Below are 25492 nucleotides of genomic sequence, written 5' to 3'. Positions count from 1 at the left end.
GAGAAGGCACTTTTTATTCTTCATGACTACATGCATTGCTTAACTTAGGGCTGTTCAGTTTGTAGGTCACACATGGTCTGCGGGCTGCATACAGACTACAAACAGTTAGCATGTGGTGCAGCCTGCACTGTGGGGAGGATTCTAGGGAGGGGAGGCCACCCTGCAGTGTGTGGTTCATGTGGTATGTGGCACTTGGCCACACAGAAGTTACACAGCCTTGGCTTAATTTATGGGTTGACCTTTTTTCTTTTCACCCCAGGGAAAATATAGGTTTGTATAGTCTGAAAAAAATGTTTGAGAATGAAAAAGATGTGTTTCGCCTTTTGGATTGGTTATATTTCCATGATGTTTACTTTTTGAAAAGTCAGTAGTGGCAACGGAAATTCAAAAGCCAGAGGTACTTGATTTATAATAACTACTGTTGAAATCAAGAGGCTTTGCTATTTCAGTCCCCTTCAGCGTAATACTTGATAGATGATGTAATATGCAAAACTGAAATTAGTCAGCTCTCTGTGAATTTGAGAACCCACAGGGTCAGTCACTATCAGTGTAATAGGGCAGTGGGGGGTCCATCTACGTGGTGCATGGCCCAGAGAGCCATGGCTCACCCCATGCACCTCGTACAGCATGTGGCTCCTGCTGGTGTAGACCCCAGCAACTTAAAAGTTGGATGGCCTTGGCACAGAACTCTTAGTGAAGAAGACAGTAATTTGGTTAATATGTTAATGTGCAATTTCTCTTTTTGCCAACATAGGTGGAATTAAAGGAATATGTTAAAATACGAGAAAGTATCTATGAAGTTGACAGCAAAGCAGAGAATGGTTTTACTTTTTCACGTCATCTTAATTTCAAGGTAATAGTGCTAATTTTGTGAATTTTTTTAGTTTCTTAAGTACTGAATAGTGTTTAAAAATATATGTTTTTTAAAATCAGGGTTTATTTATAGTATTTTTACAGAATAGGCCATTATGACTTAGTGGTTCCAAAATGTTTAATGTAAAAGGGAAATAGTAATCATAACAATTCATGTTGTTATTTGTAAAGCTTATTTTTATTTTTGGGTGGTGGGTGACTATTAGTGGTTTTATATTTTCTTTGTGTGAGAGGAAAAGAAGGCAAGTTCTTCCATTTGCTCTCAGGAAGTTGTAGGAAAGACCCTTGTCTTCCACACTGGCTCTTAGGTTTCTGGTGATTTTTTTTTTTCCCCCCCTACCATTTTAATAGTTGTCATAGTTCATATGTGGGGTCCAATGTACTTGAGTCACAAAGGTGGAAATGGTAGGATAAGAAAGGTGGTCATACTGTTGTTGATTCTTATTTGTGATCCCTGCCATCCCACGGTTCCCCATTCCACACAACTGTAATGTAGTACTTGGTGAGACTTGTCTCTTCCTATTGCTATGCATAGCTGTATATGTCCCCAAAGTTTCTCTTGATCTCTGAACCAGTCGAATAGTGAATGAAGGTCTCCTTGAATTGCTGGTTTAGGTGCTGTTTTCCTTTCATAAGAGTGCTGCTAATAGCACAGTGGACATCACATCGGTGCTTGTAGCCCAAGGACAATAGGAATGAGGCAAAATATTCTGTTCTCACCCTCTGTTCCTCTTGAGTTCAAAGTGCAGGTGTCCCTTAATTGAAAGAGTCATAGTGGATAAGCTGATTCTACTAACATTTAAACTTTTGTAACATTTATGATGAAGCAGAGGGGATTATTCAAGTGAGTAAAGTTAAGAACAGATGTACATATTTGCAGGCTTGGAGTCTTAGGCTTACTGCAGATAAATAAAAAGTTGTATTGTCTAATAAATCATTTAATTTTTATTTTAGTATTCTAGTAATCTGGAAAGAATGGATCCTGACCATCTTATTGCATTGGTGACTGAAGTTATTCCAAATTACTCCTGCCTAGTCTTTTGTCCCACTAAAAAGAACTGTGAAAATGTAGCTGAAATGATATGCAAGTATCTGAAGAAGTATGTGTCTTTTATTACTGTTTTAGACCACCCTTAAAGTGTTAAATCAGAATTGAACGTTTACCTCTAATAACACAAAACTACTCACTTTTCATCTGCAGTGACAGTAGTAAAGATCCCTGACCAAGAAGAAGTAGTTGTCTTCTGAGAATAAAATTATGCAAGACTGTACAACTTCTGTAGAACTCCAGTTTTAGGGTTCGTTTTTGGTTAAGTCAAAAACAACCATTAAAACACAACTTTTCAGGAGTTAATTAAGAAAATAAACAGAAAAAGAAAATGTAGGGTTCATTCAAAGAGGCATGCTATGTAATTTACGTCTTATTCTTGTCATTCTTTGTAAATTAACACTCCCCTTCTCTGTTCTTGCTTTACTTCCTGTCATGCACAGTGGTAGAGTGTTGCTAAGCTGCTTATGTTTAGTTACATATATTGGGAATATAAGATGCAAACAATAAATGCAAATTAAAGATTACATTGAATATTGTATATTGCAAATTATGAGCTGTGGACCTGGACTAGAACAGGGATGGAGCCTGTTGGCATGAAACAAGGATAGACGTGTGGGAGGTGGAGCTAGCAGGGAGCAGAGTTGGCAAGAGGCAGGCACAAGCAGGGGACAAGCTGCCTGTCCTCCCCACATCACGTTCTCCTCTACTGCCCTGCAGCAGTGGTGGGAATGAATTAGAAACAATCCTCCAATAATGAGATTCTATACATGGAAATTTTTAACAAATTTATAAATTTTCCATATATAGAATCTAATTATTAGGGGAGTTTTCGTAAATTCTGTGTTGTCTTATTTACCTGAATCTATGGTTAGGGAAAAGAAACCTCTTGAAAATTGGAATCTTTATGTACTATATATTCCCCCATTCTGACTGCTGCTTCTGAGGAAACAAATCTGTGCTATTGCAAGACTCACTATCAGTTCATGTGGTATTTTTTACTTAACTCAGTTGGTGTTTTTACATGTGCTCGGGGGGGGGGGGGGTGTTAATTAGAGCAGCTCTGAGAGGCTTGCTAAGCACACTAATTAGCACACCCCAGCAGACTTGATTAATCAAGTCTGCTCCAACGTGCTATAATTACAGCGCATCAGAGCAGCCTCCTGACATGTGTACAGACACCCAGTGTCTTTGAAACCAGAAAATGTTTACTGTATCCTAGTTCTGTTTTGTTGACTTTATGTGCAGGTTGAATTCTGCTTGTATCTAATTCTGTGTTATTTCTTTGGCAATAGAGTAATTGATTTCTAAATTGCAAATATCTTACTGTAGTAATGGATAATGAGCAGAAGGAGCTTAAGTGCATCTTTTGTTTTAATTTTTTGTAGTTAAACAATTTAGACTTTGATCGTTCTTTTTTTTTTCTTCCCTAAGAGAATACGAAAATCACAAAAAAAAAGAGAAACAAGACCTTCTTATGAACTTGAAGAATATTGGTAATGGAACAATCTGTCCTGTTCTAAAGCGAACAATTTCATTTGGCATTGCTTACCATCACAGTGGGCTTACAAGTGATGAAAGGAAAAGTATAGAGGAAGCTTATTCTGCAGGTGTTCTATGCCTTCTTACTTGCACATCTACTTTAGCTGCTGGAGTCAATCTACCAGCTCGAAGGTTAGCCCCACAAAAATATTTACTGTATCATTTCATTAAAGCCTACATTGTTAAAACCCTTTAACATACTTAAGTTTGAGTTTTGTTCCAATCAGTGGCTAAGCATGTCACAACACTTACAGAAGGGTGAATGTGTACCTTGACTCATAGTGACTTATTCACAGCACTTTGCGTTCAAGGTGCCTGCTTTCACATCTAATTAATTTGGCACAGAGAGACTAATATCTGAGATCTGGGTAAGGGCATCATTACCGAACTCTGTCATTCAGTTCCCATAGTCCCTTGAGTGTACAACAGTGTCTTTGCTGTCTGCACGGGACCTATAACCTATCTTTACTAATCAGACTCTTGTTCCAAGGCCTTTTTCCTTAGTGGCCACTTCACCCTATGTAACTTGCATAACAGAGGATGCTCAGGTCACAGACAGAGCTCCCTCCCACCTTCCCCAACAAGGCAGTCCTCAGACTTAGCAGGTCTTAAGTCAAAACTTTGTAGCTCGAAATCCATTTTCCCATAGGAAACAATGTTATAAATGTGGGGTTGGTTCTTGAACCAAGTCCTGATACCCTATTTTCACCAAAAATAACCCGGAATTTTGTACTCAACCAATTATAGATGAGTTAATATAGCTACATTAATGTATTTATATTGTAAATAGCAATCATTGATTTGGAAGGACTTCTTTGAGGTGACTTTGCTAGACTTATTGAAGGGCTCTTGGTTGGTCTTTTTGAAGGGTTCTTGGCTGGAGTCTTCTCAGGAGTCTTGGCTGCAGGTTTTTCTGAAGTCTTGTTTGCTTTCTTAAATAAAGTGTCCAAGGAAATTTGGACAGATGTTCTCCATGGAGATTGGCGACACAGCGAACTTGTTCGCTGGTGTGGTGTCGAATCAAGTGTTGTAAAGTCAAAACTGACATCAAAATTGAAACAGGGTGTCAATTTATAAATGGTGTAAGTGCAAAATGTAATTCGACACGTTGTAAGTCAAGGACTGCCTTACTCAAAATTATCCAGGTTTGTGAGCTGCATGTATATAAAAATGGGATTTATTCTTCACTTATTTCTTGTCATCCCCAGGTAAATATTTTTTTTCCTTAGGGAAAACTTTTTCCTTTGTATGATTTTACTGATGCTTTAAATACCTGAAATGCAGAATGTAACTTATCTGGGTCTTTCCTCTCTTTTTTTCTTTTATTTTTAATTCCTTAGGGTTATTTTAAGAGCACCCTATGTTGCAACAGAATTCCTGAAAAAGAATCAATACAAGCAGATGATTGGCAGAGCTGGTCGAGCTGGTATTGACAGTGCTGGTGAAAGTATTCTTATAGTGCAAGAAAAAGACAAACATCTGGTAACTTGCACAAAAATATCAGTTTTTCGAGTCATCAGACTAAATTTCTGTGATAAACAGGGACCTGAATGTCTTTTGCTCAACTTTGCATTCTCACATGTAGTCCTTCTTGCTTACCAGTAACTATTACCAGAAACTTTCCTGCAATTGTGAAAGGCACTCAGATTCCTTGCTAGAAGACGTGTGTATTTTCTGACCATATATCACTTCGCTTGGCTCATAAACTGATCTCTAGAGGTCAGTCAGAAAACTTGGAAATCTCCAGGAATAGTTTTTAATCAAGTCAGTACATATCAGAATATTTTTGAAGGTGAAATATTTTCTCCCATTAAGAGAATTCATCTTTTGCTTTTTATTTTAGGTTCAAGATTTAATAAACAGTCCTTTGGAAAACTGTTGCAGCAACCTTTTACTTGAGTTTACCAAGGGAATACAAAACCTCCTTCTGTCCTTGGTTGGGTTACAGGTATCAATTGTTTTCTGTAGCTAAGTAAAGAGATGCATTATGATACTACTAATGAGAATGTAGATAACTATTTATGATATTTACTGGTAGAACTATTTTTCTTTTATGGTAGTTTCCATATTATTACATTTGTATTACAATCCATATTATTACATTTCATGGAATCCATTTGGGACTCATTTTGCTTCATTAGGGTTGAGATTAATAATGTTAGTGTTCACCAAGGTCTTGTTTTTAATCCTGAGTAGTTCATTAAATGCAATTATAATCAATATAAACAAAGAAAACTTGTGGTCATGTTATCCAACCAAATTACTGAATCCTGATAAGTTTCTGACGTAGACAAGGCCAAACTGTTTTCTGTCTACTAGGTACTTCAAAGCTTTGGTTCTAAAGATACGCTTTTAAGATAACTTCTTAAAGATAAAAATGAATTTCAAATGCTAAAAGCTGCAGTAATGTAGCAGGGTGGCATATGATATTCTGTTGAGCCCTTCTTCAGGCAGCACGTTCATCAAATTAGTTGCAGTTATCCTGAAGTCACGTAGACATGCAGGATTAACATTCTAGTATGGAGTCTTCAGTAGGCATACTGTTTTCAGCTAGAAAGAGGGCAGAAGCTAGAGTTAACACTTTTACTGAGCTGTGACACTACTTTTGTGTCATACGTGATTAAAACATCCAAACTATTGTAGATTGCAAGAAACTTTGAAGAAATTTGCAACTTCATGTGTGGTACACTGTTTGGTGTTCAGCAAAAGACACTGTCAAAAGAAAAGAGCCTTTCAGATATAATTAAAGAATCACTGGAAAGCCTAATAGAAAAAGGACTCCTAAAAGGAAAAATCATGTCTGAAAAGGAACAAAAATCCCCAAGTAATCTAGCGATCACACAGTTGGGTCAAGCTGCTTACAAAGGTAAGAATTTGTTCCTTTCCATTGCACTTCTTTCCCCATGTCTTTTTTAAATCTGTGTTTTTTATTTTCGTACTTAACTAAAACTTTTATCCAGCCCCTTCCCACCTGTCTGAATATGATGATTAAAATAAAACACCTGTCAGAATATCCTGGAGTCTGTACAGCTCTATTTCTATAAAGAAGCCTCATGTCTTGGAATTTTTTGAACATGTCATTTAAGTAGTGAATAAATAACTAGTTAACCTAATCCAGTGATTATCAGCCAGGGTTCTGTAGCACTGTAGGGTGCTCTGAGATCCTTTTTAAGGGTGTCATGGGGTGCTATACAATATTAACACTGTTAGGTGTGTAAATGCCTACATGTGATTCACAAGATAAACCCATATATTTCAAATGGGAATCCATAGGGTCAAAACCATTCTGACCTTTTGAGGTTTTCTGTGTTCTTTGCAGCAAAAGAATTGTTTTATTATTTTTCCATAGTCAACAAATGAGTGAGAGCTCATGCCATGAGCTGGCATTTTCTGAATGGCATCTGAGTCTTATGAGAGGTGCCTTCAGTAAGACTGTTCAGACTTCCTAAAGGCCTTCAACAAGATCCTGCACAAGAAAGCTAAATTGATGAGAAGTATCCAGGTCACCAGATGTAGAGTATTGTAATGGATCAAAAACGAAGCAAAGAATAATTTGTCTGTTTTTCATTGTAGCTGAAGTAAAAAGCAGAGGATCTCCTTGGCTTTCTAGTCTAAATCTTTTATTAAATATATGAATCATCTTGAAAGGGGTGTTTTCTAGTAATTTATCAAGATTTACCAATAAGGGTTATTTTAATTATTCCAGACCTTGAGAGACCAATCAAAAATCTAAGTTGACAAAATGAAAGGACAATATGGTAAATGAAACTGTGTGCCTAAATCCAAAGTAAGGCACATTAGAAGAGAAAACATGAAGTACCTGCACATCTTTTGGGATCTGAATTAACTCACGATATCAGTTTTGCATCGTTGTAGATAGCTAACTGAAGATTTCTGATTGTGCAGCTGCACTCAGAAAAAGCAAGACGGATGTGAAGATCCATGAGGAACAGGATGATAAATAATAAAGACAGTAGTATAGTACCTTTATATACTCAATGATGTGTCTGTATCTGGAGTAGAATGCAGTACTGGTCATCTTGGAACAGATGCTACAGAACTAGAGAGATTTCAGAGAAAGGCAACAGAAATAAAGCACAGAAATACTCATGAAGAGGCATTGTAACCATAAATCCCAACTGTAAATATTGGGACTGTTTTAGTTTGGAACAAAGAGGAATAAGAAAGGGCATATGCAGACCCTGTTTCATAAAGGAAGAACATGGACTATTCAGTGTAATATAAAAGTAGAAAATCCGAAATCATAAAATAATATTTTTTTCACATAATATATAATTTGACCGTAGAACTCATTGCCAGTAAATGTTGATGGCAGGAACTGAGCAAGGTTAAAAAATGGTGGGATGTTTGTTTTAAGAGTATCCCAAGTTATACCGAGCAGTGATTTTTGGAAAGTTAAGTCTCATACTTCTGGATTTCAACCAGTCTCTACTTGGAGACAACAGTATCTAACTAATGTGTGTGAGCCATTTGAGAATTATAGAAATAGGTAACTATCCTAATTTCTTTTAGGATCTATAGACTTGGCATATTGTAATGCTCTCTACAGAGACTTGAAGAAAGGTTTAGAGGGGCTAGTACTTGAGAGCTGCCTTCATCTACTCTATCTAGCAACTCCATATGATATGATTTACCACTGTAACCCAGACTGGATGATCTATTTTAAGCAGGTATGGCATAACTTCCAAGCCTATTACAAATGCTACCCTGTACAGTGAAGTAAAACTTATATTACATAGCTGTTTTCTTCCCAGTATAATAACTTTGGTCTGTGATTGTCTTGTTAGACATAAATCTAGTTTGAATGTGCAAGTCATGAGAGTTTGGAGAGTTTGAAGTCAGAAACAGAAGGAAACTAATTCTGACTACAAACAAGTCAATGTAATGGCAAAGTAACTAATGACTAAGAGAAGATTATATTCATGGTCTTTGTTGGATTATTTTTATAGTATACTATTTTATAGTATACTTCATGAAGAGTATTAAAAATTGCAAAAAAAATAGGGGGGCAGACTTTAAAAACTTATACATGGCAACTCCTGTGCTGGCAGAAAAGATAAACAGTCATTGATTTAATGTAATTACAGATCCTGCCATTAGCTGAGTAATTAAGGTTAGTCCAGTTTGCTCTATAGTTTAATGTACTGTTTAACAATGTTAACCATGTGATCAAAACTATCTAAAAAGATACTGTAGTAAAACTGAAGAATACAGTCTTCCACAAAATACTTCCACATAATAAGGAAAAAGTCAAACTGTAGAGAGGGCTGATTTATATAGGTCAACCCTGCATGTAAGTTGAGTGCAATTTTTGTAGTTTTGTTGTAGGAAAAATAAGGTAGATTTATCACTGGAAAAATACATCAATGTTCCTATAGGGGGTGGTGAAGAAATGCAAATTCTATAAGCATTATATACATTAACTGAGATTAACATTTTTAAAAGGTTATTTATTTACTGATGTAACAAAGTAGAACAGCTAAGTGACATTAAGTGCGCTATATTCTATCCCTTTAACATATTTTTGCAAATCATACAGAGAGCTAAATTCATCTTTAATATTCCATGGTTTGTTCTTTTTTCTTTTTTTAAATTAATTCTGCCTTTTAGTACACTCAGTTAAGTGCAGTAGAACAGAAAGTAGCAGATATTGTGGGAGTTCCTGAAAGCTTTATTACAAAAAAGGCATCTGGTCAAGTCATCAGAACGGTAAGTAAAAGATTATTGTTTTTAAAGGAAAAAATAGTAGAATAGTAACTTCATCAATCAAATTATTTTATATAGATAAAATATGTACAACTGATAATTAGCATTTGTTAATCTTTCAATTATGGTAATGTTAAAAGCTGCTTGTTACTAGTGCTTTGCTATTATAAAGCTGTATTTATTTCATATCATATAGCCATGGACATTGAGGAATCCAAGATTCTCCTGTTGGCCCTGGAAAATGTTTATATTTTGTTATTTTGTCTGCAATTTCATAAACACAAATCAGACAGTTAAAGGCAGTTTGGTCTGCCCTGCTTCTGCAATCTTTGTTTCACCAAAATAGTTCCCTCTGCTTCTTTCTCTGCTTCAAAAATCCTTGAATGCAGAATTACTCCATTTGTTTCGTAGAATTAGAGAAGTCGGGAAATGTGCCGTATAAAAATCTCATCTGTTGGATTGTAATTCTAAATTCTAACTGAACACCAGTTTTCTGTCTTCCTAGGATGTGGACATTGGTGTTATAAATAGGCTGTACCTATCCTTCGTTCTTTATGCCTTGCTAAAAGATACCAATGTATGGGTGGTTTCAGAAAAATTTAACTTGTCCCGTGGTTACGTGCAAAATCTCCTTAACTCAGCTGCCACGTTCTGTTCCTGTGTGCTGCACTTTTGTGAGGTAATATATGTTCAGTGGGTGGTGTCTAGCATGGCATCGGTGAGTGTTTTTATTTGTAATTGCTTCAAAGCATGAAGGAAGTATTTACTAGGATCTCTGTTGCTATAGACTTTTAGTACTCAAATCTGAACATTGGTATGGGTCATCTTACTGTTTAGAAAAGCCTTTGTGTATTGGAATGAAGTTTTCATATTAAAGGCTAGATTGATATTCTCGGATCATGAATGTTTAAAGTGTACACTTGGAGCTTTGCTACAAAATACCAGGATCCAAATGATTGCCAAAGGTTTCCCTCTTCTTCCACCTTGAAATGGTGTCATCTGAGAACAGGGTTAAAACTAGCTGTTTTACTGCTGCTTTAGCCTTTCAACATCAGAAAGTCCAACATTGTTCCCAAAAGACTATATTCCTGAAGTACCTCCTAATTCTTCAGAAAGGTCCCTGCATTGGGATGACTGGCAGAAAAAGGCTCGATACAACTTCTGATACTGTCCAGGAGGAGTATTTCAGGTGATGACATAACATACTTCCTTTTCCAAAGGGAACATATGCTCACCAGCCTGACAAAGCTCCAGCTGGCTAACTAACTAATAAAAGGCTTAAACTGGAATTGTGAAGTTCCTTTTCAGATTGTAATATCCTTTGTTTCTGCAGGAGTTGGAGGAATTTTGGGTTTATAAGGCCTTGCTTACGGAACTTACCAAAAGATTGACCTATTGTGTTAAGGCAGAACTCATCCCTCTCATGGAGGTGGCAGGTGTTCTAGAGGTTAGTACATGCATATTCTGGCCGAAGTTAGCCTATGTCAGTTTTGTATACTAGCCTTAACCATGTGATATCTACACATCTGTGAAAGAAACTAGAGCAGGAGTCAGCAGTGTTTTTGGGCAGAGTGCCAAAAATACCTGCAACCTCAACTTGTAAGATGTTGGCATGCCAGGGACAGACAGCAGGGTTGAGCCACAAAGGGCCTGATCCTTCTTGTGGAAGCGCAGCCCTGGCCCTTTCTCCAGCATCTGCCCCAAGGCAAGAATGCGCCTGGCACCAGCAAAGAACTGGGCTGGGACTCTGCAGATCCCTGTGTAGGTGCTTACAGCCTCCCAGTTACCTGCCACAGCCAGCCTGAGCTCTGGGCAAACCTCTGCTGCCTACCATGGAGCCCAGGCTGCTCACAAGCAGGCAGCGGGGAGGCTGCAAGCAACTGCAGTGGGGGGCAGGACTGCATTGCCACAAGCTCCCCCACCGTCCACCCCAAGGTGCACATGCCAAGCAAAATGCCTTCATGTGCCACACTGGCACGTGTGCCAGGAGTTGCCTACCCCTGCTACAGAGCATTTTGTTAAGAACCTATTTTTTTCCTGCCACTGTTTGGGTTGCTAATTTTCTTGTGGAAGGAAGTGAATATATTAAACACATAGCATCATGTTTGTGTTTTAGTGACTGCCATAGCTAGTCTGTTAAGTTTTATGTAAAAAAAAAAAAAATGTTTACCTAGGTAAACTTGAGGTTGATTTATGTAGTATTTTCAGACTTATGCTCCTGACTGCTGTGACAAACGCAACAAAAATATTGTATATTTCTTAATCTGATGCTCAAGCCAAAATAGGATCCAAATCTGTCTACTATAGCAATGGGAAAAGAGAATTGATGGATCCAGAATTTTGTAAAGGAGGGTGCAAGAGAAGCGACTGGGGCTGCGGGGGTGGCTGCATCCTTGCTCTGAATTCCACCTCCCCCAACACCAGGATGAGTGGATCACACCCTGAAAATAGCAGTCAGTAACTTTTTTAAGTCCCCAAAAGAGTTAAGAACTCAGCATTCCCTCCTCTCTCCTCCTTGCTCAATGTTACCTCCAATCCCCTTCTCTTCTATTTGTCACCTCCCCCGCTACTGCCCCTGGATGCCTTGGAGGTGGGGGAAGCTCCAGGGCCCCCCATTCCCAGCCCCAGCAGTTTGTATGGGGAGCTGTGCTCAACTAGAGACAACAGTAGTGGTGGTGGACAGGTTCCTTCTCCCTGAGCTTGCTCCAGGGCTAATGGAGAACACCCAGGGGATTGGGCATGTCACTATCCCAGGAGGTGCTGTACTGTAACTGTTGCTACCCCGGGGACAAAACTGGGGTTAAATATGGCTATTATATTTAACATTTAACTTAGATGTTAAATATAACGAACAGTCAACAATGCAGTATATGTAGACTTGCATGGAACTTTGTGGAGGAAATGCTGTTAAAGCTAGTGTTGAAGTCAGATATTTTCTAAAATACTTTTGAAATGTGTGAGATAAAGCAGCGCAAGAATAGACATCTCTAGACTTCTAGTAGTCTGGACCATCCAGATATAAGGTAGTTGAATACACTAAGTTAACTGGACAGTGCAGCATCTTCTCTATGGCATTTTTAGCTAGCAAAAACCACATCCTCTTTCTTCTGAGAAGTCAGCTTATTAACTGTCACAAGCTATGACTGCCCTAAGGAACAATGAAAGGTTTCTATGCCTCTCAAGACTGGTTTTGTTTTCAAGATGACAATTAAGTGTGTGGGTTCACATAAATAGAAGAGAAAAACATATGACTAAGTAAAATAAGGAAAAAGACAGAGAATACAGTTCAGAGAGCCATCGGGAAGCACTTCCATGACAAAGTTCAGTTATATATGTGGCTTAAGGTATAAAACAAGTTCTCATAGTTTTTTTTCTACCAGAAAAATAATACTTGTGATAAGATGGAAATAGTCTTCATTTAACTGTGGAAAGATCTAGAATTGCTTGTTTTGCACGAATGTTGGCTAACAAGTACCCAATAGCCTCTTCGCCACTTTTCATCACAGCAGTTCTATCCTGGATAAAGTATCTGAGAAAGGAAAGAAAACAAAATCTTTTGATCCTGTTATTTAAATACCACAGACCTTCTCTGTTGAGTACATGCAATTCAACAATCATGGTTTTGTGCATAATCTAAAACTGAACAGGTTGTCATTTTTTTGTCCTGTGACCATGTTCAAATATGGGTGCAGAAATGGACACATCTGTTGACAGGTGACAATTAAAAAGATGCAGATATTTACAAATGCAGTTAGTGACAGGAAATAAAAGAGGCAGAAAGATAACTTGCCACAGAACAATGAGACTGAAGTTAACATGCAACTGGGGAAACTCCAATGACAGAAACACTAGGTGTGAATGTGGAGGAAACTTTGAGATTAAGAACACCTTCTGGCCTGCCCATGTGTTGGGGAACCAAGCATCAATGAGGACCTTGCTAAAGCTACAGATTGAACAGTAACATGTGCCTATTTCTGGACCCAAATTTGAATATAGTGACAGGACATAAGAAGAAGAAAGGGGCAGATCTATTTATTTAGGTAAAAGTTCCTAACAATAAATCAGCTTCATCTCCGCACAGTATCAGTCTGGCATTAGGATGCTAATTGATATTAATCCAGATTAAATAACAGAGAGGTGAATTTTGTGCAGTCATCACAGAGTTTTGACTTTGACAAAAAAAGAAAGGCTCCTTGCAGTTCCTATTAACTAACCTAATATTTTTTTTGAATGGTTTCATTTTTGTCTTGCAGGCTCGAGCAAAACAGCTTTATAATGCAGGATACAAAACTCTAGCACACTTAGCTAATGCAAATCCTGAGATACTGGTGAAGATTGAGCATGTGTCACGACGTCAGGCCAGACAAATCATTTCATCAGCAAAGGTAAGCAGAAGCTTTGTAATTTGAACTGCCAGGGATGAATGAAAACTAGTTCCCATCTAGTAATCTTTCTCTAATAATTTGTTTAAGACTTTCCTGACTAGCAGGAATAATATGAGATTCCCTGATAGGAGTTCACCAGAAGAATGACAACAGAACTTGGCTACCACCTTATTTTTAAAAAGGTAATTTCTCCATGGTTTGTTACTGCCTTTTTTTAGAACTTGGGAAAATGATATTTCTTTACTGCTATTTGTTCTTCAAAAGTATTATTATTGATCTAGCTCCAACTGTTTTTACAAGAAGATTATTTACCTATTTTTTGCCTGTGATTTCTATTCCCCATAGGAACATTTCTGTAAATGACTCCTTGTTATATACTCTGCATGTGCACTTTAATGCACATTACCCTATTTTAATGTGTATTAAAGCATCACAAAAAGTGCTCTTTAGTTAACGCACATTAAAATAGCCTAATGCACATTTTTCTAGTGCCTCACAATAGAGCTCCTAGATTTTAATGTGCGTTAGGTAAAGTTCATTAATGAATGTGTAGATGCTACCCTGTGTTTACTTTAAATTAATGTAAAAGGAATCAATTAAATACTCTGATCTTCACACTGAATCTGTGCCATAGACTTAGAGTACTGCGCATGTGAAAACAAAAACAATACATTAGGACAGGATTGACATCTGGGCAGTTGCAGCTGGCAGTGGGCAGGCTGCAAACAGCTGTACTGGGCTCCAGAGCCCCGGCACCAGCTCCAGGCCAGCAACGGCTGCATGCACGCCTCAGGACAGGGAAGGAGCCTAGGTAGTGCAACCCTGGCCCCTCCCGCACCATCCACCCAGAGGCACTCATGCAGCCGCCACCAGCAACAAGGATTGGACCCTCATGACTCCCCCACAGTCTGCCTCTGGCATTCAGAGTCGAGGTCTGGATCAGGGTTGAGGTGTTTTTGGCACTCCAGCCAAAAACATTGCTGACCCCTGCATTAGGATGCTTGTTGTTGTGTTACTATCACCTCTTGCTTAGAGACACTTCAAATATGATGAACAAAATAGCTAAACTGCTAAACAGACAGTTGCCAAATACTGCAATCTTCCATAATATGATTAACATCTTCATATCGGGTGTGTATTTATTGCATAATGCAAGGAATCTACAGCCTACTTCTGTATACTTGTGTGATCAGCCTGCTAGTGTTAATATGAAAATTTATTTTAACATTTAAAATAGAAGTGCCTTTTGTTGCAAGCACCCTGGAATAAAAATGTTATTTTGAAAAAAAGTCTTGCTGGACTGTAATTTTTAAACGGGACCTTGCTAAAGGGACCAGATTTTAAATTTTGCACATTTTTTAAACTGATTGTGGCATGTCGTTTGCACTTGTTTTAATCCAAGGATGCTTACTACGTGGTGCTATGAACCAATCTGTGGATTGGATTGGGCACCATGCCCCCAGATTGGGGCCTCAGGCTGCCTTCCTCACCCCTGCAATGCCAGACTGGGGCCCCATTCTGCCTCCCACAGCCCCATACCATTGGATTGGGGTGCTGGGTTGCACCCACAGCTCTGCACTGCTGGTTCAGGATCAACACTGCCTGTACTGGGCCTGATGCTCCAGGATCAGATACTGTACTGCCTCCAGCCAGCCCAGATTGGCCTGGACCATCTTCCTGTGCCAGTCTAATGCATTGTCTGGCCTGTGGCTTCCCACAGGTTGAGATATTTCACAGCAGGGGAGCAGCAATTGCTGCCACTGCTCTTCCCCTCCCCCCCCCCAACTTTTGGACCTGTGGGGACCCCTGAGAGCCAAAAGGCATGGCTCCCTGGGCTGGATGTCGCCCATGGCCAGGCATTAGGCATCCCAGTTTTAGCCTGCTAAATTTGACAATATAAGCAGGATAGGCTCCCATGAAAAGAATTCCTAAGCAGGAGAACTGTATTTATTTTGGTATAACAAATGTGAAAATTAGCATAGTAGTTTATCATTGTTGAGTCAAAACTCCAGAGGTTTTGTTCCTGGTACTCTTAATTTCTTCTTAGTTTGTTTCTGGAGGATTAAATACATCCCTGGAGGGAATGCCAGGCTTTCAACTTTTCTGTTAATGTAGGAAATGCTATGGCCACTTGTGTTGATTTTATCTTCTAATAATGTGATTTTGGGCATAGATGTTGCTGAGTGAAAAAGTCGAGGCTCTACAAGAAGAAGTTGAAGAACTGTTGCGGATGCCTACAGATACTCCAGAGGGGCTGCTGACTACTGCCACAAAACCATGAAGCAATAGCATGAGTTGTCATAGTTCTCAATATAGTTTAGATTTCCTTTTGCTGTACATGCGTAAAACTTTGTAATAAATAATTCTGTACACCTTATTTGTGTACATTTTTGAAATTAGGATATTCTTGAAGCACGGGTGTTATATGATGGTCTGATGGTTACAAATCACAGAAAAATAGGACTGGACAGGACCTCAGACAGTCACCTAGTCCAGCCTCCTGCTGAAGGCAGGAACATCCCTGTTTAAACTTGTCTCATGAGGTGGTTGTCAAACATGTTCTTAAAAACTTCCAATAATAGAAGATTCTGCAGTCTCTCTAGATAATCTATTCCAGTCCTTAACTTCCTACATAGTGAGAAAGTTCTTTCTAATAGCCAACTTATGTTTCCCTTGTTGCACTTGGCACCATTACTCATCCTGTCCCATGTGGATGCAGAGAATAGCCTGTCATGGTCATCTTTATAACCCCCCTTCATCTACTGAGCAGCAGAATGGACGTGTAAATAAATACCAGGAAATGCATCTTTGTCATCTGTCATTATTTGTGTCAGTAGTTCCCCTATATGCACATTGGATTGTTGGATTTGTGTTGTGAGGTAACAGTGCCATCGCCAGGTAAAATGGCTTTACTCAAGATGCAGGAGTAGGAATGAAGCACTGAACCCCACAAAATCTGTTTCCTTAGGAGATGCAGTAAAAAGGTTATATGTAGTAGAAACAAGCAGAGAGATTTAATTCTTCAAAACTCCAGTCTGAGGAAAAATTAGGTTAGCATTTGTCATCTCTGCCACTAAGTTTCTATGGGCTGTATAGTGCCAGGTGGATGCTCACATCTCCCACAGGCTTTCTCTAATGTGAATTTTGTTACCTTTAAATTTGAAATAATAGTCCCTTCAGCAGTTTGAATCAAACCCCTGCTATAGTCAAATTACATCTCATTTGCTTTCATCAAACTCATCTATTCAGTCAAGCTGAGCATTATTTTTTTTACCTTCCATTCTCTAACTCAGAGGTTCCCAACCCCTGGGCCACTGGGGGTTTTTGATGACAAAAAAGAAAGGTCATCAAAAGGCCCGATACCGAGCTGCAAAGAGTTGGCTGCCAGTCCACAGGAGGGTTGGCTGCCAGACTAGAAGTCCAGAAATGATCGGCATACTGCGGATCGGCAGCCAACCCTTCTTTATACAGTATGCCGGTCACTCTGGACTGCAGTTTCCTGGTCCACGGTCACTTCCAGTCCATGGTTTGCCAGTCTGTGATCTAAAAAGGTTGGGGACCCTTGCTCTAACATGAACATGTAGCAATATAGGGTTAAAAAAAACCCTACCAGAACAAAATACTCCATTGCACAAACTTCTTCCCCAGGGAGGGAAAAGCAAACATGTGACAGATGTTAATCATGTTTAAGGTGCCATTGGAAGGTGCTCAGTATGCTGCTTCTTGAGCATAATAAGGGATCTACATAACATACGGTGTAGAGCTTGGTATGAACTTGCTATTGCAAGGCTCTATCCCATGTTGGCTTCAGCAAATTTTTAGTAGGAAATGATTTCTTCCCCCTGTTTATTAAAAAGATCTGACAGTCCTTAGGGCTTATGACTACTTGAAGGAAAAAAGTTCAAAAGGATTAGCGTGCAAGTAGAAGTTTTTATCTCCTGTATGGATGATCAAAAGTGGATTATTCACCCAGAGGTACTATTATTTCAAAATAACAGCATCCACACGGAGCTCTAGTAAGGAATAACTTGATCTTTTTTAATTCACACCCTATCTTATTCTACACAAACTGCTCTGTGCCAATTTGCTCTTCCACATGAACGTTATAAAATGGATTCATCATGTTCCTAAGATCATAGGAGAGGTCCAGAGTCTGGATGTATAATTCTGTGTGAATTGGCACTAAGATTTTCAGGAAATCATTTTAATTCTATGCCTGTAAAACTGCTCTAATACTAAACCTACCTGAAAGAAAAGGACTGTCTGGGTCAAAATTCCTATTTACACAATTACTGTAATAAGTGAAACTTGCTTTATTCTAGATGGCCTAGGTCAGTCGCATAGAAATTGGCTTGCTGCGCTATTCTAGTTCTCTCCCATTTGTAAAGCTTCATTTTACCTTACTCATTGTGGTCCTAGCTTTGGATATTGCTTGTAACATAAATCAACTATTTTGAGATAAGTGGCTTTTATGACTTGCTTTTTAAGAAGGTTTTCAGTGTTTTGTTCTGTGTTGAATGTTTTAGGGGTTTTGAGTGTTGGAGTGTTCCAGAGCATTGGAGCATTCCAAAATTGTCCAGAGTTGTGTATTCTATGATTATATATTTATGTTCCACAGAACTGCAGCAAAATGATACCATTTTGTCACCATGACAAACCTAATTTTTCTACATAGCAATGGAATGTTTCCTCTTCAGTCTGATTGCATTGTATGCTATTTTTTACAGTTTCCTGAATTAAGAATTCCATTTATCACAGTAAACAAAACTTTAAAATGGCAAACTACATTGTTTAAATTAGAATCTTGTAAAAGTAACTGTACTTCCATCTTACGAATTCTGCTTATATTCCAGCTTTCCCTTGTAAAGCCATATGAAACACTTGGGGAATACAGAATAGCTTCAGGAAATATTCATAGGTTGTTAGGGGCTGGAAGGGACCTTGCAGATCATTGGGTCCAGCCCTCTCCTCTAGGAAGGAAGACAACTGGGGTCAAGTGCCCCCAGCAAGGTAACTGTCCAGTCTCCACTTGAAAATCTCCAGGGTAGGTGATTGTACCACCTCTGGAGGGAGTTTATTCCACAGTCTGGACACCCTGCCTGTGAAGGAGTTTTTCCTGGTATTAAGCCTGAAGTGGCCTTCCAGGAGTTTATATCCACTGGTCCTGGTCTTCGCCAAGGGTGCCCTAGTGAACAGTTGTTCACCGAGCTCCTGATTTACTTCTCTAACATAGTGGTAAGCCACTATCAAGTCCCCTCTCAACCTTCTCTTCTTTAGACTTTAGATCCCTCAGCCATTCCTCATATGGCTTGTCTTACAAGTCCCAGATCATATGGGTGGCTCTTCTCTGGACCCTCTCAAGTTTTGCCATGTCCTTATTCAAGTGCAGCGCCCAGAACTGGATGCAGTACTCCAACGGCAGTCTCATGAGTGCTGAGTACAGCAGGAGTATCACTTCCTTAGTTGCACCAGTTGGTGCATGCCAGCATGTTGTTTGCCCTGCTGGCACATTGCACTGACGCCTCGTGTTCATGCAGTGGTCGCTCATTACCTCTAGCTCCCTTTCAGCTGTGGTGCAGGTCAGGCTGTCACCTCCAAGCCTGCATGCATGTTGATGGTTATTTGCCCCTAGATAGAGCACCTTCTGCTTGGAAGTGTTAAACTTCATCTGGTTCTGGTCTGCCCAACTCTCGGGCCTGTCCAGGTCCACCTGTATCAGCACCTTATTTTGTGGCATGATCACACTACCCCATAACTTGGTGTCATCCATGAGCTTGGCCAGTAAGCTTTTCACTTCCCTGTCCAAATCATTGATAAAGATGTTGAAAAGCACCAGTCCAAGCACAGACCCCTGAGGGACACTACTTGCCACTTCATATGCCAAGATGGCACAGATCCATTCATGAGAACTCTGGGTCCTACCCTGTAGCCAGTTTCCCACCCACTGGACCGTTGAGCCCACAATCTTCCAGTTTTCCCACAAGGATATTATGGTATACTAGATCAAAAGCCTTTTGGAAGACTAGGTATATAACATCTACTTTGTTTCCCATGTCCAGGTGGCAAAAGACCTGGTCATAGAAGGGGATGAGATTGGTAAGACAAGATCTGCCCATGACAAAGCCATGCTGGCAGTTGTTCAGAATCTTACCCTCAATGAGCATAGGGCACATAGAATCTTTAATGAGCTTTTCCAGGATTTTCACTGGGATAGAGGTTAAGCTGATTGGCCTATAGTTGCCCAAGTCCTCCCTCTTCCACTTGGTAAGGACGGGCACAATGTTGGCCCTCTTCCAATCCTCAGGGATCTCCCCTGTGCACCATGAATTCTGAAAGATTTTTGCCAGGGGTTTCACAATGACCTCAGCCAGCTACTTCAGCACTCACAAATGGAGTCCATCCGGTCCCGCTGACTTATAAATGTCTAGCTTTTCTTCTAATTCATAATTATGTGTGCAATAAACATTGACAAAAAGTTTAAAATTAGAGAAAAAAGAGAAATTGGGCCTATGCGAGAAGGTGCATGGACCAGTTGAAAGTTTCTGATCCAAACACTGTTTCATATGTAAAACCACTTGAGGAGTGTAATGGATTATGTGGTAAGTGAGGGCACGATTTGACTGTGTATGTAGATTAAGATCAATTTTCTGGTTTACAGATAGATTTGGAAAAGATTTACTTTCCTGTTACGATTTTTCAACTGTCTCCGATTTTTAGTGTATCGATTTAATCTTTTGCTTTAAGGAAGGAAAGTATCCAAACAATTCTGATACTGTTTAATCAAAACATGATTGTGGAAATCAAGATTTAGAAACCACACAACAACTTGCCATTCAATATTTTTGGAAAATTAACGTATTTGTTGTGGCTACAGCATTTGAGCAATATTTTAATTCAATTTTTAATATTGCCTCCCTACAGATTTAACTTGCCAATGGAATGTTCATGATTTCTTGGGTAGAAGGGGAAATTCTGATCACTAGCATGTGGCAGTTTAATGCAAAAGCTTGAACTCTTAAATTCAAAATTTAAATAGTAAGTGGCTCAGCTAAACCGTAATTAGATAGTGTGAAGTTTCCCAACAAGTTCATGAACAAGAAAGATACTAGAGACTGGGGAATATAGTGTTTAATTTTGTTTTTTCTGGTTGGTCAGGAACAGCGTGCTTTAAATATGAGTTGTACTGAAGGCCTTTCCTGACTTCTTGGGGTAATGAAAGGGAAGGGCAGTTCCTTCTAGAACAGATAAGGAGTATCGAGGCTATGTTCTAAACTACACCAGTTATTTCACTGCAGGGTGCCTCTGTCAGTCATTAAAAAAAAAAGTTGTAAAGGCAAAAGGGGCAGTTGTGACAATCAATTCTATTGTGACCTTATATGTAATGCAAGTCCAGAATTTTAATCAAGTCAATGATTCTGTTTGGGTTTTATCATCACTTTTAGCATATCTTGTCTTTACTTACACCGCAAGTGATAGAGAGCCCATCGCATCCCTCAGAAAGTGCCAAGCTGTAAAATTTCAGCAGGCATTGATGGGAGGGAGTATGTGACTCTAGTGGCACCCCTAGTAATTCAACTTTCATGCTGAGTCTCAAAAATGGCCCACTTTATTTTTTCACTTAGCTCCTGCATGTACGGAGGTTGGTAAGAAAGAGGTTCAAAGAGCACTTGCATAAACAACTTTGCACAATTGTGACCAACCCGGGTCTGATCCTTCTGCATGATGCTGCTGATAAATGAAGATAGCTTGGCTTACTCTAGGGAATGGGGGCTGCTGCAGTGGCAACGGCTAATTGGACTCAGGGACAGGTGCCCTGGGAGCAACAGCTGAATCAGAGATCTCCTGTTGCCCCTGTCTGGAGAGAACTCCTTTGGGTTACTTTGTAGCACTTCAACCAGGATGCTCTATACCACCATAGTCCTCTATTTTTTAAAGCTACAACTTTGTAACTACAAATGCACATGTATCCAAGGAGTTCTCATGCTTGTGAGAAAGGTTACTTGAGAATTTTCTGACTCTTTTTCACTGAACTTTCCTTTCCTAAAGTTCTTTAATATATAGGAGCTTTCTTAGCTTTGTGTGCTGCTTTCAGTTCTGCTTTTTGAACAGAAGTTGCTGAAACCAGGATTGTTGGTCCCATTTCCTTGGTTAAGTCTACACTCAAAGCACTGCGGCATTTTCTAATGTTTCCTCATTACTTCATACTAGTTCCAAGAAATGATATGTACGCAGTATGTGTAATGGCAGTTCTTCTGCCACAAAATATTTAAAACCTATGATGTCAGTTATGAAATAAAATACTGAGTATGGTCTTGGGTTCCTCTGGGAAATAAGAAAGTTTAAAAGAATCTCAAAAGAAGGATAGAAGCGAAACACTCCTAAGGTTTAATCCTAGTTCTGACAGTTTCTTATTGCCTTGGTCAAATCTTTAAACTGCTTTAATTTTCCCATGTGTAGAAAGAGGATAAGAACCACCCCAACTAATCTTACAGGGGTGTTGTGAGGACTGAAAGTTTGCTGAAGTGATCTGAAATGACTACCAGGAATTAATTTGTTATGAGGCTTGCATTCAGTACGGTAGCGAGGGAAGGGAAAGCAGGGCAACCACCCTGGGCGCCCAAGCAAAGGGTTGCCAACAGGTGAGTTGTGAGCACTATTTTGTTATAAATATATATTTTTAATTCGTTTGACATGGCCAATAATGTTGCTGATAAATGCCACGTGTATGCACCCAGCCACAGCATGCATATGGCCAGCCCCGCAGCTTAGAGGGCAACATCCAGCTGGTGAATCAGGGTGGAGGGGGAAGGGAGGACAGGACAAATCAAGGCCCTCCAGTGAGGGAGGAAGGGGACTTGGACTGAGGCAGGCACTGTCAGCTAGGGCACAGCATGTGACAGAGTTGTGAGTGGCTTATACAGGGGGCACAGGGAGGTGGGGAGGGGGCAGCCCCAACCACTGTATGCACCCCCAGGCAAGCATGTGGGGAGTGCGCTCCCCCTGGATCTGTGCATGGGCCAAGGGCAGGCTGCCATTGCGGGCTTGTCCTGGACACCAAACTTCCTTGCTACGGCACTGCTTATACCGTCCCCTTTCAGTGCATCAGAAAGGAAAATAAAAGTTCTGGTTGCCTGTTTACTACTCTTTCCTCCACCTTCAAGATTTTGCTGGTTAATAAGAAAGCACAATGCTCTCTGGAGTTGACAGTGTTTGCCCTGAATGTGCAATTTACACTATGTAAATTGTATGATTCAGCAGAGAATTGCAGAGAGCAGTGTTAGCAGGGGCACAAAGAGTTATTGTGGGATGTTTCAGAGCAATGCAGTTGTTTCTGGTAAAAACAAGGTACGGTAATATTGATGCTTTGCATATCTAGCATAATTACAAATACTTTAATTATGTTTGCTCCTACAGTTTTGTCACATACTCAGGTGAGTCCTTAAAAGCTAAGTTCATGTATATGGGTGGGTGGGTAATCCATGGGATATGCCTGTCAGCCACTGGAATGTAAATTGCTCTGGCTGACATTTGATAGATGGAGTCCTTCCAGGACAAGCAGGATGTGTGTCTGTATAAAGTTAATGGGCTATCTGAAATTGGCAACCATAATATTATATGAGCCACCAGGCAAAACTGAAGTCATTAAAGTCCTTACTCAAAGGAAATAGCAGATATGACAACAGTATGTCAAACAGGGTGTGTTAGCTTGTTCTCATGTTGCTGGATTGCCTAACAGTACAAAAGCCAGCAACAGGGCTGTGGCAGGCCAGGAACAGGTGAGTAAGAGTAATCATTCCTGGACTTCCTTGTGTTAATCCAGGAAGAAATGAACTCATGCAGAGCAGCAGTTGAGCACCTGCAAACCATACAATTTGTTTTAAAGAGCATGAACATCAAGAAAAGGCCCATTTTGTGAACAGGGTGGGGCATGGATTAAGGGCAGAGGTTTAATTTTATGGTGGTCACCCTGAAAAACACCCATTTTAAACATTATAGTAGTTAAAACCCTTGAAAAATATGCATGCATGATGGTGAAAGGGCCTGCTGGGTCACAGCAGTGTGGAAGTCTCAGCACCATCCTACCAGCCGGAGGCTCAAAGTCCTGCTAATGTTGGACTTTTACATCCAAGATTGTTGTTGTGTGATTTGGGAGTGTTCAACATGGTTCAGTCTGCATTGTCAGTCTCACTACTGCTCTCAGCTCACTGCAGCAGTACTGCAACAGCTTCCAAACAGCTCTGATGTGTGGAGGGGGCTTCTGGTCTGAAAAGCAGCGGTGTAGGAAAATGGACATATATAGATTTCCCTCACCAACAGCTGGGGTTAGGTTCCTGAAAGTTCTTGTGGTTGGCAAAACTGTGGTAGGTAAGATAAAAGGCTTATGGGAAAAATGGCAGGTGGTGGGCTGGTGCACAGCCATGGAAAACCATAGTTACTGAAAACTGTATGCCTTGGTAGCCAAAATGGTATATAGAATATTAAGTGTGGATACTCAAGACCATGGTTAGTGAGGGAAACCTATACTGTCCTCCTATTTCTGCCTGGGCCAACTTCAGCTTCTTATTTCTGCTGCCCTGCATCAGTGTCCAGGGTGCTCTGGGCCCTTTCTCTCTTGCCTGAGGAAACAAGTCTGCTTGCTACTAGAAAGTGATGGGGTTTGGCTGGTGATCAGAGTGGGGTTTGGGCAGGGTTCAAATTCAGGAGAAGAGAAGAAGTCCAGGCTGCAAGAGTTGTTGCTTGTAGCTGTGGGCCTAAAGACACAGGCAAGGTTCTTTGTGTAGATGTGATATTACAACTCGAGTGTCCAGGGTCTGGAACAGACTCCCCCAGAGGTGGTACAACCACCTACTCTGAATATCTTCAAAAAACTTCTGGATATTCACCTTGCTGGGGTCATCTGATCCCAGCAGTCTTTCCCACCCACGTGCAGAGGGGCTGGACCTGATGATCTCGAAAGGTCCCTTCCAGCCCCCAACATCGATAAATCTTTTATTAGACCAACTGAATAGCTGGAGAAAAGTTATTTGCAAGCCTTCCGACACAAACACCCTTCTTCAGGCAGTGGGAGTCTGCTACCTCTGGGCTGAGCGACCCGTCATACCCGCGAGAGGCTGGGCGTTTTCGAGGGGAGGCAGAGCAGAAGTGCTGGGGCCGGGGACCCACAGGGGTATCTTGGGGGGTCCCAGGGCAGGGCTGCGCCTTCTCGACAACTGGTGGAGTCGTGAGGAGAGGCGGTCCCTAGTCCCGGGCGGATCCCACAGGCCCCTCCGCGAGCGACTCCTCCCCCGGGCCGGGGCCGTGCAGCCCGGGAGGCAGCACCTGCCCCGCCGGAGCGGCTGAGGAGAGGACGGCGAGAGGCAGGGGAGCATGGCGCGGCTCCTAGTGCTGGTGCTGGCGCTGGCGCGGGTGCCCGCCCTGCTCGGGGCCGGCCTGTACTCGGCGGCGGACGGGCTGGCGCTGCTGCAGGCGGACACGCTGGAGCGGAGCGTGCTGGGCTCGGCCGGCGCCTGGGTGGTGGAGTTTTACGCCTCCTGGTGCAGCGACTGTGTCCACTTCGCCCCCACGTGGCGGACGCTGGCCGCCGACGTCCTGGGTGGGTGCCCCCGGCAGTGCCCGCTGTGCTGGACGCCCAGGGGGCCCGCGCCCGCGCCCCTGCCCCTGGCTGCCCTCCTTCCGCCCCCTCCTTCCCCACCTCAGCCCCTGGCAGCGGTGCTCCGCCAGAGCAGGCAGAGCTGCGGGCAGGCCAAGGGGAGTCAGCTCTTGTAACCATGCCGGCGCCTGTCATTGCAGCGTGGAGACCGGCCGTGGCCGTCGGCGCCGTGGACTGCCAGAACGAGTGCAAAACCAAGGAGTGCGGGAACTTCGAGGTGCCCGGATTCCCGACACTGAGGGTAAAGTCTGCACGGCCTGGGGCGGG

The 25492-nt window shown here is 41.0% G+C and overlaps 2 protein-coding genes across 5 annotated transcripts in view; both read left to right on the top strand.

Moving 5' to 3' along the window:
- The window catches only part of HELQ (helicase, POLQ-like), a 32709-nt gene extending 14318 nt beyond the window's left edge, over positions 1 to 18391 (top strand). Inside the window, exons 2-13 of one of the 4 annotated variants that reach the window (XM_019552744.1) lie at positions 753 to 853; positions 1828 to 1973; positions 3356 to 3595; positions 4804 to 4945; positions 5307 to 5411; positions 6107 to 6329; positions 7997 to 8154; positions 9095 to 9193; positions 9696 to 9869; positions 10524 to 10637; positions 13444 to 13575; positions 15749 to 18391. In XM_019552744.1, coding sequence (XP_019408289.1) covers positions 753 to 853; positions 1828 to 1973; positions 3356 to 3595; positions 4804 to 4945; positions 5307 to 5411; positions 6107 to 6329; positions 7997 to 8154; positions 9095 to 9193; positions 9696 to 9869; positions 10524 to 10637; positions 13444 to 13575; positions 15749 to 15856 — 1742 coding nt within the window. In that variant the 3' untranslated portion in view covers positions 15857 to 18391. The remainder of the gene's footprint in view (positions 1 to 752; positions 854 to 1827; positions 1974 to 3355; positions 3596 to 4803; positions 4946 to 5306; positions 5412 to 6106; positions 6330 to 7996; positions 8155 to 9094; positions 9194 to 9695; positions 9870 to 10523; positions 10638 to 13443; positions 13576 to 15748) is intronic. The other 3 variants (XM_019552741.1, XM_019552742.1, XM_019552743.1) reach the window with 3 other exon arrangements.
- A 6514-nt stretch (positions 18392 to 24905) lies between these two features.
- The window catches only part of HPSE (heparanase), a 26043-nt gene continuing 25456 nt past the window's right edge, over positions 24906 to 25492 (top strand). Inside the window, exons 1-2 of the mRNA XM_019552632.1 lie at positions 24906 to 25168; positions 25366 to 25487. Of these exons, the coding sequence (XP_019408177.1) occupies positions 24943 to 25168; positions 25366 to 25487 (348 nt within the window). The 5' untranslated portion in view covers positions 24906 to 24942. The remainder of the gene's footprint in view (positions 25169 to 25365; positions 25488 to 25492) is intronic.

Source organism: Crocodylus porosus, unplaced genomic scaffold, assembly GCF_001723895.1.
Source record: "Crocodylus porosus isolate Cpor-Errol unplaced genomic scaffold, CroPor_comp1, whole genome shotgun sequence".
NCBI lineage: Eukaryota > Metazoa > Chordata > Crocodylia > Crocodylidae > Crocodylus > Crocodylus porosus.
Note: the sequence above shows the minus strand (reverse complement) of the source record. Positions and strands in the feature narration are given on the sequence as shown.